The 14,349-nt window shown below is 32.9% G+C and overlaps 1 protein-coding gene across 2 annotated transcripts; it reads left to right on the top strand.

Moving 5' to 3' along the window:
- The first annotated feature begins 1,887 nt into the window (after positions 1-1,887).
- On the top strand, positions 1,888-14,138 carry LOC130980066 (serine/threonine-protein kinase BLUS1). 2 transcript variants are annotated; one of them, XM_057903677.1, is made up of 22 exons: positions 1,888-2,204; positions 2,521-2,647; positions 6,768-7,327; positions 7,931-8,185; positions 8,492-8,616; positions 8,720-8,764; positions 8,928-9,009; positions 9,105-9,173; positions 9,259-9,429; positions 9,508-9,573; positions 9,777-9,845; positions 9,943-10,089; positions 10,269-10,342; positions 11,214-11,417; positions 11,862-11,953; positions 12,120-12,196; positions 12,437-12,562; positions 12,652-12,694; positions 12,781-12,821; positions 13,290-13,351; positions 13,438-13,489; positions 13,816-14,138. In XM_057903677.1, the coding sequence occupies exons 3-22, from the start codon at positions 7,160-7,162 to the stop codon at positions 13,858-13,860; spliced, it is 2,013 nt and encodes a 670-aa protein (XP_057759660.1). In that variant the 5' UTR covers positions 1,888-2,204; positions 2,521-2,647; positions 6,768-7,159; the 3' UTR covers positions 13,861-14,138. The 2 variants fall into 2 exon arrangements, with proteins under 2 accessions (XP_057759660.1, XP_057759659.1); XM_057903676.1 differs by lacking the exon at positions 2,521-2,647.
- The last annotated feature ends 211 nt before the right edge of the window (positions 14,139-14,349 follow it).

Genomic DNA, 14,349 nt, shown 5'->3' with positions numbered 1-14,349 from the left:
TCGAAAAAATTCACGTACTATTGATGATTGATCTCGGAGACACTTACGTACTGGCCATTACATGTATATTATGCTCAAGCTTTGTGACGATTGTCGCGGTTATTACGTACTAATGGTATTAACCATATCAACACATATACACGGATTGATACAACTGGAAAACCATATCTATGACAATTAAGTTCTTAGGTAATGTCAGGTTGTGGGGTGTAAATCGACACATGAACTCATGACCTATATAGGACAGACATGCATTATACTTGTTTGCAGTATAATTTCTGTGATCTTGTGTTATGTTTGATTCTCTATTGATTGTGTTGAGTAAATTGTTTGTATTTATGTCTGTGGTTGATCTACAATTGTTTGCTATCATTTATTAGTTAAAAGATTAATTTGACATATTAAACATAAAGAAAAAAACTTTAAGAAATTATAAGAGGCAATAAAAGTCAAAGAAAAAAGGATTTATGATTGAAATAACTAGTTAGAGACTGAAATAGTCATGAAATGAATGAAGTTAAGGTCGTATAGCCTATGTCAGAAAAGATAATGCGTAAAATTATTCCTATGCTAGGGCTTTGCTTTAGGATCGATAGCACCCTACTAGGAGCCGTAAGTTCATATTTCCTTTCCTTCACTGTTTTTATAGGCAGAGTTGATGGAAATGTCTGCTGAAAAAATGGTATTATCCTTTTGCCACATTCTAAACTTGGAATACGTGTACGTTTAGGCTGCGTTAGAAAGGAGATTAAAACTGAAAGACTGAAATTGGAAGACAAAGACTGAGATTAAATTAAGTTTTTGTATTATATTTGGTGTAAAATATACTAAACTGGATTATATCTTAATATTATGTTTAATTTAAAATAAATATAAAGATTGAAGAATAGATTTAAAATTTGAAAAATTAAATAAAAATATTTTTGATAAAAAATATTATTCAAATATCAGTTCCATCTCTAAAATTTTAGTCTCTTAACCACTAAACACAATATTAAATTTCAATCCTCTTAATCTCAATCTTCTTAACCAAACACGGGCTTAAAGACGTGGGACATTATAAAAAGCTAAGGAGCTTATAGTATTTTTTTTTTCTCTATTTGTTCATCTTTGAGGGGTAAAATTTATCTAGCGTGAATGTTAGAGTAAAAGGTTTTTAAATGAGTCAAGATTCACGGTGCCACGGATATATATATTTGTTATATAATTTATTGTGTATGGTTGATATTTTTAGTAAAACATTTTAAAAAATTTATTACGTTATATATTAAATAATTTTTATAATTTAAGAGAAATAAATTAAGCTGCATTTATTTTAAAATTGTGTTTGATAGATGAGACATAGATAAAAATATTGTATCTGAAAATATTAAATTAGTGTATTTTGTATCCATCCTGACAGGAAGAACACAGAGACATTAACAAAAAATACAATCACATAACTTATTTTTTATTTTTTCTTTTATCATTTTTGTTAATTTTTTATAATTATATTATTTTATTATTATATTTGTCTTCTTAAAATTTTTAAATAAAAAAATCAGAATAAATTAAATTTTCATAATTTGTTCTAACTTATCATCAAACATAATACAAGAACACAGAATTTTATATTTCTGTTTTTTGTGTTTTATTCTCCGTATTTATCTTGTCCTCTTTTTAAAAATAAATACAATTTTAATAATATTTAACTACTAATATAATCATAACATGCTAAAAGTTGGATCCTTACCTTAATAGTTTGAAAAGAGTAAAAGACCATATTAAATTGTTGTTGAAAAAAATAATAATGACTAACAAACAGAGAGTAATTAAGTCTTTATTTTATAATATTTTGTTATATATAAATACTTGTATGTATTATAATTGAGAGAGGGAAAAAAAAAAAAAAACCGTGACAGATTCAATCAAGGTTGAATGAACTGTTTGGCACAGAAACACAAGCTCAGCCTCAGAGAGAGAGAGAGAGAGAGTTTTTTTTCCCTTTCCGAAGGAAAGGAATTTGATTTGAGGAGCAAAATCAGGAAAATCCATACTCTTGAAGAACTGCAATTCGACCCTTTTCCTACGCAAAGGGCACCGCCTTCGTTTCTGAGTATCTATATATTTTTCGTGGCTGCTTTTATCTGACTCGGTCGTTTCAGATTCACTTGTTCTTCAACTCCACTGAAAAAAAATTCCACCTTCTTCACTACAAACCCTAGGTTCGTTCTTCTATTGTCTTAGCTTGCGATTTTTTCAGCTACTTTTCGATTCAGTTTACACTTTTCTGTGATCAACTTTATCGAATTCACGTGTTGCCCATTTCAGTTTTGGATCATTTAACGGCTTGAAAAATGGTTAAAAATTAAAATTTTATATGTATATTTATTTTAGCTGCTGATTGGAGTGTTGTTGCTTTGAAAATTCATTGACTTTGTTGGTTTTTTTTTGTTGATCAAATGAACTTATTGATCATCTGGTGGCCAATTTTGTGTTTTTTTTAATTATTTATTTTTGTAATGGAATATTTGAATGTAGATTTTTTATGCTGAAGCAAAGAGATGAGCTGCCGCAGTTAAAAAGCAGAGAGTGAAATGGAGTTTTTTGAAAAATTAAATCATGCGAATTTTGTTGGGGGGATCTTTGGCAAACTTCAATTTATTTGGTTGGTAGATTACATATAATTGAATTCTGAATCTAACTTGCATCCATATCTACAATTGCCATTTCTTGAATAATTTGGTGGATTGAGTTTATAATATTTTTTAATGAATTTTTTGTGGTACAATTTATTGCATCTTATTGGTTACAACAAAAAACTTGTCAAGTTAACAGTGGAAAAGCAATTAAAGAGGCTCTTTGTTTTTTTGTGTGTGTGGGTTGGTGGGTTTTTTTTTTTTTGGGGGGGGGGGGGGTGGGGGGATCCTGCTAAAGGTCTGCTTGTTCCCTGCAGATATTAAGTGAAGGTTATTCTTGTCATAAAATCTCTTGTAGATTTTGGGGATTCAAAAGAGTTATCTTTCTCAAGGATTGGGGCCTAAACATGATTATATACTAGGAAGAAGTATGCTGCCTATGCTGTGATGCAATTTGTTTTGGATGGGTGGGGCCTGGAGTTTAGGGATTAGTGGCTTGGTGTGGACTTGGTATTTGAATTTGAGATGCATCACGTAAATCCATTGCAGCACTAAAAATTATCTAAGAAATCTATACTTATATTTGGATTTCATATATTTCATTGGGAAATGGAAAGGCTTTTTGGATTCTCATATTATAAGTTGGGAATTCCCTATGAAATCTTTGACTTAGGTGGAGTTTCTAATTGGAGGTGTAATTTAGGAATTCGGAATAACACCTATTATTGAAGAGATGATGAAATCTCAACCTAGGTTGTTTGGTCATGTTGGGGAAAGTCTAGAAGAGCATCCGGTTAGGATGGTGAAACAGATGGGAAAAAGTTCACTGGCTAGGATAGAGGGAGACCTCAAAAGACTCTGAATGAGTTGGCCACAAGAGATTTAAGCATAAATGAGCTGAGTTTAGACATTATTCTTGTTGTTTGAAGTAGAAGTAGTTTAGGAACTATTGTATTGGAATGTTTAGTAACTACTTTGTTTTGTTTCCAAAGAGTGATGAATGGACAACTAGGTTATTTTAACTAGGTTATTTTGCTTTGCTTACTGTATGCTAAGGAGATTTAATGAATCTTAGAATATCTTCTCAATCATGGGGAAAAAGAAATGCCTAGGTGAGGGCTCTCTAGTTTAAAGGAGAATTTCTCTAAGGTGGATGATAAAAATACAAGGAATTTGGAGCTTAATTACTATATAATGTAAGAGAAAAATAGACGAAGCAATATAAAAAGAGGAAAGATCAATCGAGAAAAGTTGTCCACCACTCAGTTGGGGAAGCCCCTTAAGGTGGTTAGGTGCTTTACACCAAATAGAAGCTAAAATTCCTGACTTGTCCTTGATATAATTGAACAATGTTGACAATTGATTTTACTCGAGCTATTCTGTTTGGCTTTTTCAAAAAAGCGGAACACTGCGATTTTTGAAATTTTTATTATAAATTTATACAAATATGTTGTAGTTGATTTTTGGTCAAAGTTTTTGTTAAAATAAGTTGAAACAAGTGCACCCATAAATCCATTGAAACTCATAATTCGGGAGTTATTCTTCAAACAGAAAGTGCCTGGCCCTCTTTACTTCTTCCAGAGCCATGAAAGGTAGTCATGGAAAACTAGTCCAACGACATCGGTCACATCCACTGTTCCAAGGAATAATTCCTTGGAAGAATGTTTGGAGACCAATGTGAGAGTAATATTGGAACTGGTTTTATGCGAGCTCCTAAACAACGCACATATACAACACACATATTATGCACCAATAGTCCTAATATAAGGACTTGACCTTAGTGGAGGTTTTGGATTTCTTGAGGGGTTTATAAAAGAGCAAGTAGATCTATTCAACTGCAAGGAGTAGACAATGATTTCATGATCATACCTCAGAAGAGTAGAAGGATCACTTCTCTTTTATGTAGGTTAGAAGACCAATAGAGTCCAGGAGATCAAATAGAAACCTGAATGCAGAAAATTTCCTCTCCCATTAAGCTTACATTTGGAATTTTATTAAAAAGAGAATCTCAAAATGTAGGGTTTTTCTTTTTTTTTTTTTTCGCTTTTTTTTTTGTCGCTGTTTTTTTTTCTTCTTCTTCTTCTTCGGATAACTCAATTATATAAGGGAGAAAGATAAGGAAGACATAGAAAGGCATATCTAAAGTGCAAATCTCCTAGACCATGGTTCTCCCAAAAGTGGACATGAGATCCATAATCCACCTCCAAGAACACTGGGGGCTTGAACATATGGCAGGCTCATGGGAGATAAATTTGCATGGACTACCTATTCAAATGATGTTTCTGTGCCAGCTTAGCTTTTTAAATTATGTAGAATCTCATCTTCGTTATTTTTGGGGGGTAAATGACATTCAAGTTTTAGGAATTTTTCTGTATATACATCAACTTCAGGTGTTGTTATTCCTAACTTTGCCATTAATTTACACCCGATTTCAAATTTGTGTAAGTGTTCATTGATGAGTTCCTTGGAATGTGATAACTTAAATGAATTTTATTGAGCTTTGAACGACTAGCTTGAATTTCCTTCCATTATCTGATTGTGAATCAAATTAGTAAAGAAGGAAGAATTATACCTGATCGAAAACTGTTTGCCTTTGGTTTAGAAACCGTTTTCAACTTTCCATTTCTATAATTTTCTACACTTAATTTTGTTTCTCTTAAAACCATTACAGAATGTGTTAGGGTTTTTAAATGTTGAAATTTCTTTTCTTTCCTTACGTGTTCATTTGTATCCGTACGCAACTAGTTCAACCAACAGTTCAATTTCATGCACATAGAATATAACACAAATTAAATTCTTCACATACAATTTTTCTCTTCAAGATACCTCTGCACAGTTGGGAGCAACCAAAGTAGTTTGTATGAATGTTTGATGGAAGAGGGAAAAAATTTAATTGTGTCTGTGTTTCTTGAAGTGCGGAACGTATTTATTACATTTATTTGCTTATTTATAAAAGAGTAAAATTTTCAGCAACCTATGTAGTGAATTACTTACCAAACTCATTTTCTGATTCGATGACATTATTATCCTGACAAGGCAAGCACAAAGTAGGAAGTAAAGCATGTCCTTAGGATTTGCAATATATAGATGATAGTTTATAACCTCTTTGGGTATTTGTTTTGATGCTCCTGGATGGATGACAATATGGAAGCTCTATTTATGGGCATTGTTGAAAACATCCTTGATATTGCGCAATGGTGTTATTCATCCATTTTTGTTTGTTGTTGTTATTGTTGAATGTTGACAACTCGCTTCTACAGTCTAAAATGTGTTTATCCTCTATGTTGCATCACTTTTGGGGAAAAAAAAGGGTAGTATATTTGTAAGAAGGCAGTTTTCATTTTATAGGGGGAATGGAGTAATGAGTTACTTACCAAACTCGTTTTCTGATATGAGTACTTTTCTTGTGCTGCAAGGAAAACATAAAATAGGAAAATCAACCATGTTCAATGGGCTGTATTTTTATAGGTTTTGGAATATACAGATGATAGTTTATACTTTTATTGGGGATTTTTGTGTTGACGGTTGGTCAAAGGATGGAACTATAGGGGTATTGGTATTGTTGATAAGGTGCTTTAAAGTGAAGTATTTCTTTTTTTGATAAAAGAAGAATATCATTCAGACGAAAAACAGAGCAAAAAACAAACAAAAGGAATAATGGCATAAATTGAGTTAGATTGTGGATTTGGTATACGTTATGGTTAGTTAGTCCTAGCCACAGGCCACATAGTTCAGAATTGTGTGAAAAATGAGAATAAGATAATTAGATATTCCGAAAAGGAAGGAATGATTCTCTTTGTAAGTTCTTTCAGCTTTAAAGCTGCATATGCTGGCTGTCAACTTCCATTTGTTCTAATTATATGACAAACTGAAGAAACATATATCCTTTACTTTTGGTATATGGTGTCCTACAAGAAACTCTCCTCTGAATGCATATAACTTTCAAATATATAGTACTTCTTAGTTCATAACAAAAAGAGCTCGTGCGCTCTATTTTACAGAACATTAGTTTTGTATATGTGCATGTATCTCTGCCCCTCTCTCAAATAATATTCTCTTGTAATTCTGTTCAGTATCAATTTTTCACCCGTAAGGATAATTGTTCAATTTTCTTGACTAGTAGGTCTGTTTTTGCCATCTATGCTGCAGATATTGGAGATTGACTTGATGCAGTTCAGCTACCATACTACTAATAAGTTATGTGCAGTTCTTGTCTCATGCTAGTTTAGTTCTGTGACACATGCCTATTCAATTTGTCTCACAAAGCTGGTCGACTAGCACATCAGTATGCTCAGATATTTGAGTTCCGTAATATTAATTAGTTTTGAATGAGAACATTACCATGTTAAATATATCATTGAAGTTGAAAAGAAATACTGGGAAGGAAAAATAAAAAAGTGCATCTTCAGATGCATTTGATCCTTTGGTTTGTTCAAAGGAAAAGTGCTACCAACCTGAAAGTATTATAACATTGGTTTCACCTCTGCATTATGTATCTTTTGGTCAGTGGTACATTTTGATGTTATGATATAAGAAGAAAAATGGAGCATATATCAGAAAAACGATTTCCTCTTAATGCCAAAGATTACAAGTTATATGAAGAAGTTGGTGAAGGTGTTAGTGCCTCAGTATACAGGGCTCTCTGCATTCCACTCAATGAAATAGTTGCCATCAAGGTTCTTGATCTCGAGAAGTGCAACAATGATTTGGTATGTAAGCTAGATTCTTATGAAATTTGAAATTTTTTGGTTTTCAGATTTATGTGTGACAAATTTTATTGCATATTTGGTTATTTGTCATACCATTGAGTATTTCTATTTTCTGTGCAACAAAAATTTGTTTGTAGTAAATGCGCATTGCTTGGCTTGCTAAGCTGCCATTGAATTAGGTTATTTGTGTGGCTCCTTACAATCCCAGTATTCCATTTAATCTATGTATAAAGAGTTGCTATGTTGTTTTCAGATTTTACTGTATTTATCTTTTTATATAATTTTTTAATGCATCTTTTGGTTCAATGTGGCTTGTAGAAATAGGGAAAAAAAAGATTCCAGTCATCATTACACTGCTTGGTGATAAATTATGCATTTCCAGTCCAATTAGTTGTTAAACTTATTGAATTCAAATGTCTTGTTACGTGTGGTGTCATTTGCTTTAATACAAGGATAGAAATTTTTTTATATTAATAATACAAGGATAATTTCCTTTATTAGTTCAATTATTAGATACTAGATTGTTTGCTGATACTTGCAAGTGTGTATTCCATAGCTGTCAGATTGAATACATTCTCAATGATATCTATGCAAATTATGCAGGATGGAATTAGGAGGGAGGTACAGACCATGAGCTTGATTGACCATCCGAATCTTCTACGAGCACATTGCTCTTTTACTGCTGGACACAATCTTTGGGTTGTGATGCCATACATGGCTGGGGGTTCTTGCCTTCATATAATGAAATCTGCCTTTCCCGAGGGTTTTGAAGAGCCTGTTATTGCTACTTTACTTCGTGAAGTTCTCAAAGCACTAGTCTATCTTCATGACCATGGTCACATACACAGAGATGTTAAGGTATTGGGCTGCATCTTGACAAACATCCATTCTTACCAATTTTGAAACATGCAACCATTTGATATGAATATTCGGAATCTGAGAGTTAGGATTGTAGTCAAAATCCTAGGTGAAATGTGTGATTGAGTCTCAGTTTTTGCAGAACTTGCACCTGTTTCTTTGGCGCTTGTAAAGCCTATTTGAATCTACCAATTCATTCCTTTTGTTTGCATGAATTCTCTCTCCATTTTCTTTACAAGCCTACATATGTCTTATTTTCTTTCTTTGCTTCTTTCCCCTTTCTTTTAAACATACTTAACTATGCAGGCTGGGAATATTTTGATTGATTCTAATGGTGCAGTCAAACTAGCTGACTTTGGAGTGTCAGCATGTATGTTTGATACTGGAGATAGGCAACGATCAAGAAATACTTTTGTTGGAACACCCTGCTGGTACCATTTAGTTGCTATAATCCTTTATTGTAGTTTCATATTAAATCTGGCTAGTCATGTGAATATGATCGCTGAAGCTGTGAGTTGTGTTTATTTTCATCAGGATGGCTCCTGAGGTTATGCAGCAATTACATGGATATGATTTTAAGTGAGTGTCTTCCCTTCTACCTATCCCTGTTGGGCTTCTTTTTGTCCCTTTAAATAAATATTTCTTGTTTTTGATGAACTTAGGAATTTTTATTCTTAATCTGATATTGCAATATTTGATGAGTTCTTTTTATTTTCTCTTATATTTTGGTATCTATTAACAGAGCAGATATATGGTCATTTGGCATAACAGCACTTGAACTTGCTCATGGTCATGCCCCATTTTCCAAATATCCACCAATGAAAGTAATTCATTTATCTTAAAATTTACTTGTTAGTACCACTTCTCTGCTTTAGTCCATGAACTTAGTTGAATATTTACCTTATTTTTCTGGATGTAGGTTTTGCTTATGACTTTGCAAAATGCCCCTCCTGGTCTTGATTATGAAAGAGACAAGAGATTTTCAAAGGTTTGTGGTGTTTTAACAAAAATTTTGTTGTGTCTGTCACTTGTGAAGGTTATTCATATATTAATTGTTCCTCCTCCCTACTCAGTCTTTCAAAGAGTTGGTTGCCACCTGCTTAGTGAAAGACCCTAAGAAACGTCCAAGTTCAGATAAGCTTTTAAAGCACCACTTCTTCAAACATGCGCGCCCTGTTGACTATCTTGCTCGCACAATTTTAGATGGCCTTGCTCCATTGGGAGACCGCTTTAGAATGTTGAAGGTTTGCTTCTTATTTTCAAATTGTTGTATTATGTTTATAAATCACTTCTGCTATCATTACTCTGACCTCGTGTTCCAGGCAAAAGAGGCAGATTTACTGGTTCAGAACAAGGCTCTTTATGAAGATAAGGAGCAATTGTCTCAGGTTGGTTCATGTTAAATTCTGAAGTATACAATCATTTTGGTTATAGTGTATGCAAGGTGGTGATTTTCATGACTGCTGTGTATTATTCAATGTTAAGTACATGTTTACTGGATGCCTGTATCAATTTTGTATCTATGTTTTATTACTAGTCCTTGATGATTTAAGAATACATTATATGTGATTTTTAATTGTTGTGTTTACAGAAAGAATATATTCGAGGAATTAGTGCCTGGAATTTTAACCTGGAGGATTTAAAAAGTCAAGCTGCTCTCGTAAGTAGTACCTTCCCACTTTTTCTCCTTTATTTACTTTAGCTAGGTGGAAAGTTGCGCATTACTGGTTATTATTTTCTTTGTCCTTTGCATACAGATTCAAGATGATGGAGTGCCAAATGCAGAAGATCCAGATATAGACAAGAAGCAAAAAGATAGATCTGATGACGAAAGGGTCCCAGCAGATGGTCTATCTTCTGTATCAGCTAATCATTCAGATGTTGCACCCACACTGGACAAAGAGGTACTGATATTGCCCAAAAAATTCTTTATTTATTTCTTGAAATCTTCACTTCAGTTTATGTTCTTTTTGATCTCTTAACCTTTCTATTATTTATTAATTATTATTATTATTATTATTATTATTATTATTATTATTATCTACAAATGCATTTTATCATCTGGGGTGCATCTTATTCTCAGGATGGCTTTAACAATCTTCAGGATTTGGAGAGTTCACTTCCTTCATTTCCTAGTAAACCTCTTCAAGCACTTAAGTATGGCCATTTCTTCCATTTATGTTCTTCTGTGTTTATTTATTTATATCTTTTTGTGTGGTGGTATTATTTTTTTAAGTAATGTTGTGTCATCTCTTTTTGTAATGTTATCTCCCGCCGTATTTTTTTCATCTTTATTTAGTTACTGTTGTTATTTATGATCTTTCCCATAATGGTTACTCTTTTAGGTAAAAATACAAATGGTTTACATTTTACTCTCCTAACACAACACATGAGCGTCTTTAGGGTTTGTCATAAACCACTTTTCCTAAAAGTTTAAGTTGTTAGGTAGAGGCATGTGAATGGTTTATATTATATCTATTAGGTTTGAAGCATGTAATATGTATATGTCTAGCCTATTTTATTCTGAAATTTAACATTTATGTAGAATACTGTGGCAAATGGAGATTTCACTCTAGACCACTTGGTTATAGAAGTTTTGATAACATGCCATGAAAACATCTCATCCAATAGCTTGATATCAATACTACATTAAATCTGTGTACATAAAAATAATGTGCATACTTTTTCTTTCAAATTTTATATAATTTCATTTTAGATACATTCTTCATTCAGATATGGAATTATAATATGCTGTACGTTTTATTTCCCCTTTTGCATGCTTAGACTCTGGTGGTTTGAATGTAAACATGATTTACAAATTATGTTGTAATTGTTAGTAGTAATTGTTATCTATGAAGAATTTAAGTCAAATTCTTAACGTGACTAAATGATGTTTTCATTTGAATTGGCAATTGATTTTTTTTGTGCAAATACTTAAAAATTTTTCCTTATATTTTCTAAAATCATTTGCTAGTTTAGTATATGATTTTCCATTAGATTGTTTTATCTTGATATGCAATCTATGCAGAGGTTGCTTTGATGTCGGTGAGGAAGATGTCAATAATACCAGTCCAAGAGATTTGGATACTGATTATGGAAGAAGTAACAATGAATCTTCTGGGCCAAGTGGTTCATTACCGCAAAATGCTATAGCTCAACAAAAAAAGTTTTTGAGTGGTTCTTTGTTGCCTGATAATTATCCTTCTTCCAAAAAGGTTTTCGATGGTGACAGGTATTTTTTTCTCTTTTTTCTTCTCCCCACCCTCACAACAGTACTTCATTTTTCTTTCCTGTCTTTTAGATTTCTTACAATTAGTGCAGCACTTATGCCTAGATACACTCTTGGAAATCAAATTCTGTTATAAGGGTTTTTGCTGGCTGAAAAAATTAAGTCTAAAATTGGTTACTTGCATGCAATGCTGTGCCTGTGACATTTCTTTTGTATGTCATTTTTATCTTTCTTTTTTTTTTTGGAAACCATCATTAAAAGATTGTGCTTCATTTGCTAGCTTTATATTATAAATTGAAGCATGGTTTTTGAGAAATTTTGAAAATTCTCTGTTGAATAATTGATTTGTTTTATGATGTGATTCTTAGAATGGGATAATTTCTTCGTAGATTTTCTTGTTGATCTACTATTGGTGTGTATTCTAAAATGTTTTGTGCATTTTAAAAGGGATTATCTACAAACAAGATATTCTTCTGAGCGGAATCATAGCGGTCCATTGTTATATCGGCAGAAGAGGGATAACACCAACCTTCCTCTGGGTGTGTATTTTTCTTGTTAATGTGATTGGCATTCTGAAATCTGATGATCTGAACATTTTCATCATTTTCATTTTCTTGTCAGTAATTAGATGTTTACTTGTTTCATTCCAATATAAACTCACTCAGAAATTGTTCTTACATACTTCAATGCTTTATCTATAAGCAGTTGATGACACATCAGAAGGAGCTGTTGTTCAGCGTAAGGGGCGCTTTAAGGTCACATCAGCAGATCTCAGTCCAATGGTATGTGTAGCATGCTATTTTGTTTTTTTAGGTCTGTCTCTTCTAAATGCATCCAGGTGTACATTCTTATTCCCGATCTATGGTTAGGCTATGCTATTTGTTAAAATTTGTAGCTTTTTCTGTTTCCTTGAGATGATATGATGACCTATGGTTGGATCTATGCAATTATGTTTGCTCCCATCGGTGTTAATGATATTGGGGATTGAATTTATTATGTTTTTGTTTCTTCTACTTATTCAGGGTCAGCCAAACTGTGTTTGTGTCCCAGTTAGTGGAGCTCCTGCTAGTCCGCCAAATCTGAACTCCGTGGCTGCTGCTATTCTTCCATCATTGCAGTGCATATTACAACAGAACAGTTTGCAGAGGGTATGCTTCTGTTGCAATTCTTAGTTTCTTATTTATTTTTAATTGACAATTCTAAGGCGGATATTTTACTTTCCAATGAAATTTGACAGGAAGAACTTATTAAACTAATAAAGTATGCAGAGCAATCTTATGGTAAGGGCTCATCTTTTTTTTTTGTGTGAATTTTGTTTCTTAAAACTGCCAACTCTGGTTATTCATTCTGATTTTATTTGTTGTAGGCAAGAATGCAGAATCAGCGGAGGCAGTTGATTCTTTGCAGGTACATTACCACCCTTTGCGTAATATTAATAGCTCTTAAAAGTTCCAATGACATGCTCAGGACTAGGTTTTTGCGGCTGTATCAGAAATCTAGAAGCAATAGGAAAACATTGAAGGAATTTGATATTTATAAACACTGATTACAACAACTTAGGGAACAAAATCAAAATTTAAGCCAAATCTTAAGGACAGAAACTGTCCCTGGATGGGGGTGTTAAGAATACTCATTATATAAAGGGTAGCTCAGTACATAGGCATCCCACGGTTATCTGGGTCCGGGATAGGACCGCACCCAAAGAGTGTAATGTAGGCAGCCTAACCTGATAAATGCATCAGTGGCTGATTTTAAGGTTTGAACTTGTGGCCTTGAGGTTATAGATAGACAACTCAACTGTTTCTCTTAGACAGCTCACATGAATACTCATTACATGAGTGTTGCTTAATGGCCTCACATTTGCGCAACTTGCAGGCACCACCGGTGACAAATAGGGAGCGAGAGCTGTATTTTCAGGTTGTTCAACTCCAACAGAGGTATAATGAATTTAACTAAGTTTCTGTTTGTTGATCAACCTAAATTTAGCATATATCTTATTTTCATTTTTCAACTCTTATGTCAGTCTTGGCACCCTTGTTGAGGAATTGCAGAGACAAAAGATGAAAAACCTTCAGGTATGTCAGAATGTCTTGCTTTAATTAATTATTTAAAAAAAGAAAAGAAAAATTGAAAACCCCATAAGGAAGGCTTTGATTATAAGTCGACCTGGATACAAAATAAGCTACTCTGAACAAGTGCTTGGATCCTATCCAAAAGAATTAATCTTTTCATATTCTTATTTGTGTCTTTTTCTTTTATATATTCATTTTGAATGCATTAACTGTGTTCCTTAATGAAAGTAGAGTCTAGATATACCATTTTGAATGCTGATTTCATTATTTGGAATTCCCCTTGAACTATCATTCATTTATGGTATGTGGCCTTGTGCTTTGGTTTGCAGTTAGAGAAACAGTTGAGCTCAATGGCCAACAAAGTTGAAAAGTGAAGAACAATACAAGAAAGAAAGCTTATAACTGAGCAATGTCTGGCGTCCAGTGATAACATTGGAATTGGATGATGATGATGTTTTGCAAACACACCTGAGGGATGAGGCCACATCTCAGTTTGTATCTTGCTGTATACCAGTGTAAACTTTGTGTTTAAGGCAGACACCAATTTTTGAGATGCTATCCTTGAGTCTCTTTATAAAATGTAATTTATTGACTTTAGATATTGAGATTATTATTATTATTATTATTATTATTATTATTATTATTATTATTATTATTATTATTATTAAATTTAATACCCCCTTACCATTTGTCTGCCTCATTACCCCCATCCTCTCTACCCACCAAAACATACCCTTAAGAATTCAAGTAAATGCATATATATTATTTAGCTGAGCAATGTTGCTATTGCTATGTGCCTTATTTTAAGTGTGAATGTGGTTTGTTCAAATATCAGATACCCTACCTCTGGGGTAAGTTTTATA

Source organism: Arachis stenosperma, chromosome 5 (assembly GCF_014773155.1).
Source record: "Arachis stenosperma cultivar V10309 chromosome 5, arast.V10309.gnm1.PFL2, whole genome shotgun sequence".
Lineage (NCBI taxonomy): Eukaryota > Viridiplantae > Streptophyta > Magnoliopsida > Fabales > Fabaceae > Arachis > Arachis stenosperma.
The sequence above is the reverse complement of the archived record's forward strand: the minus strand, read 5'-3'. Positions and strand labels throughout refer to the sequence as shown.

Coding starts and splice junctions, on each gene's coding strand:
- LOC130980066 (XM_057903676.1), top strand. CDS start 7,160: ATGGAGCATATATCAGAAAAACGATTTCCTCTTAATGCCAAAGATTAC. Junction 9,174..9,258: donor GAGACAAGAGATTTTCAAAG/GTTTGTGGTGTT, acceptor CTCCCTACTCAG/TCTTTCAAAGAGTTGGTTGC. Junction 9,574..9,776: donor ATAAGGAGCAATTGTCTCAG/GTTGGTTCATGT, acceptor TTGTGTTTACAG/AAAGAATATATTCGAGGAAT.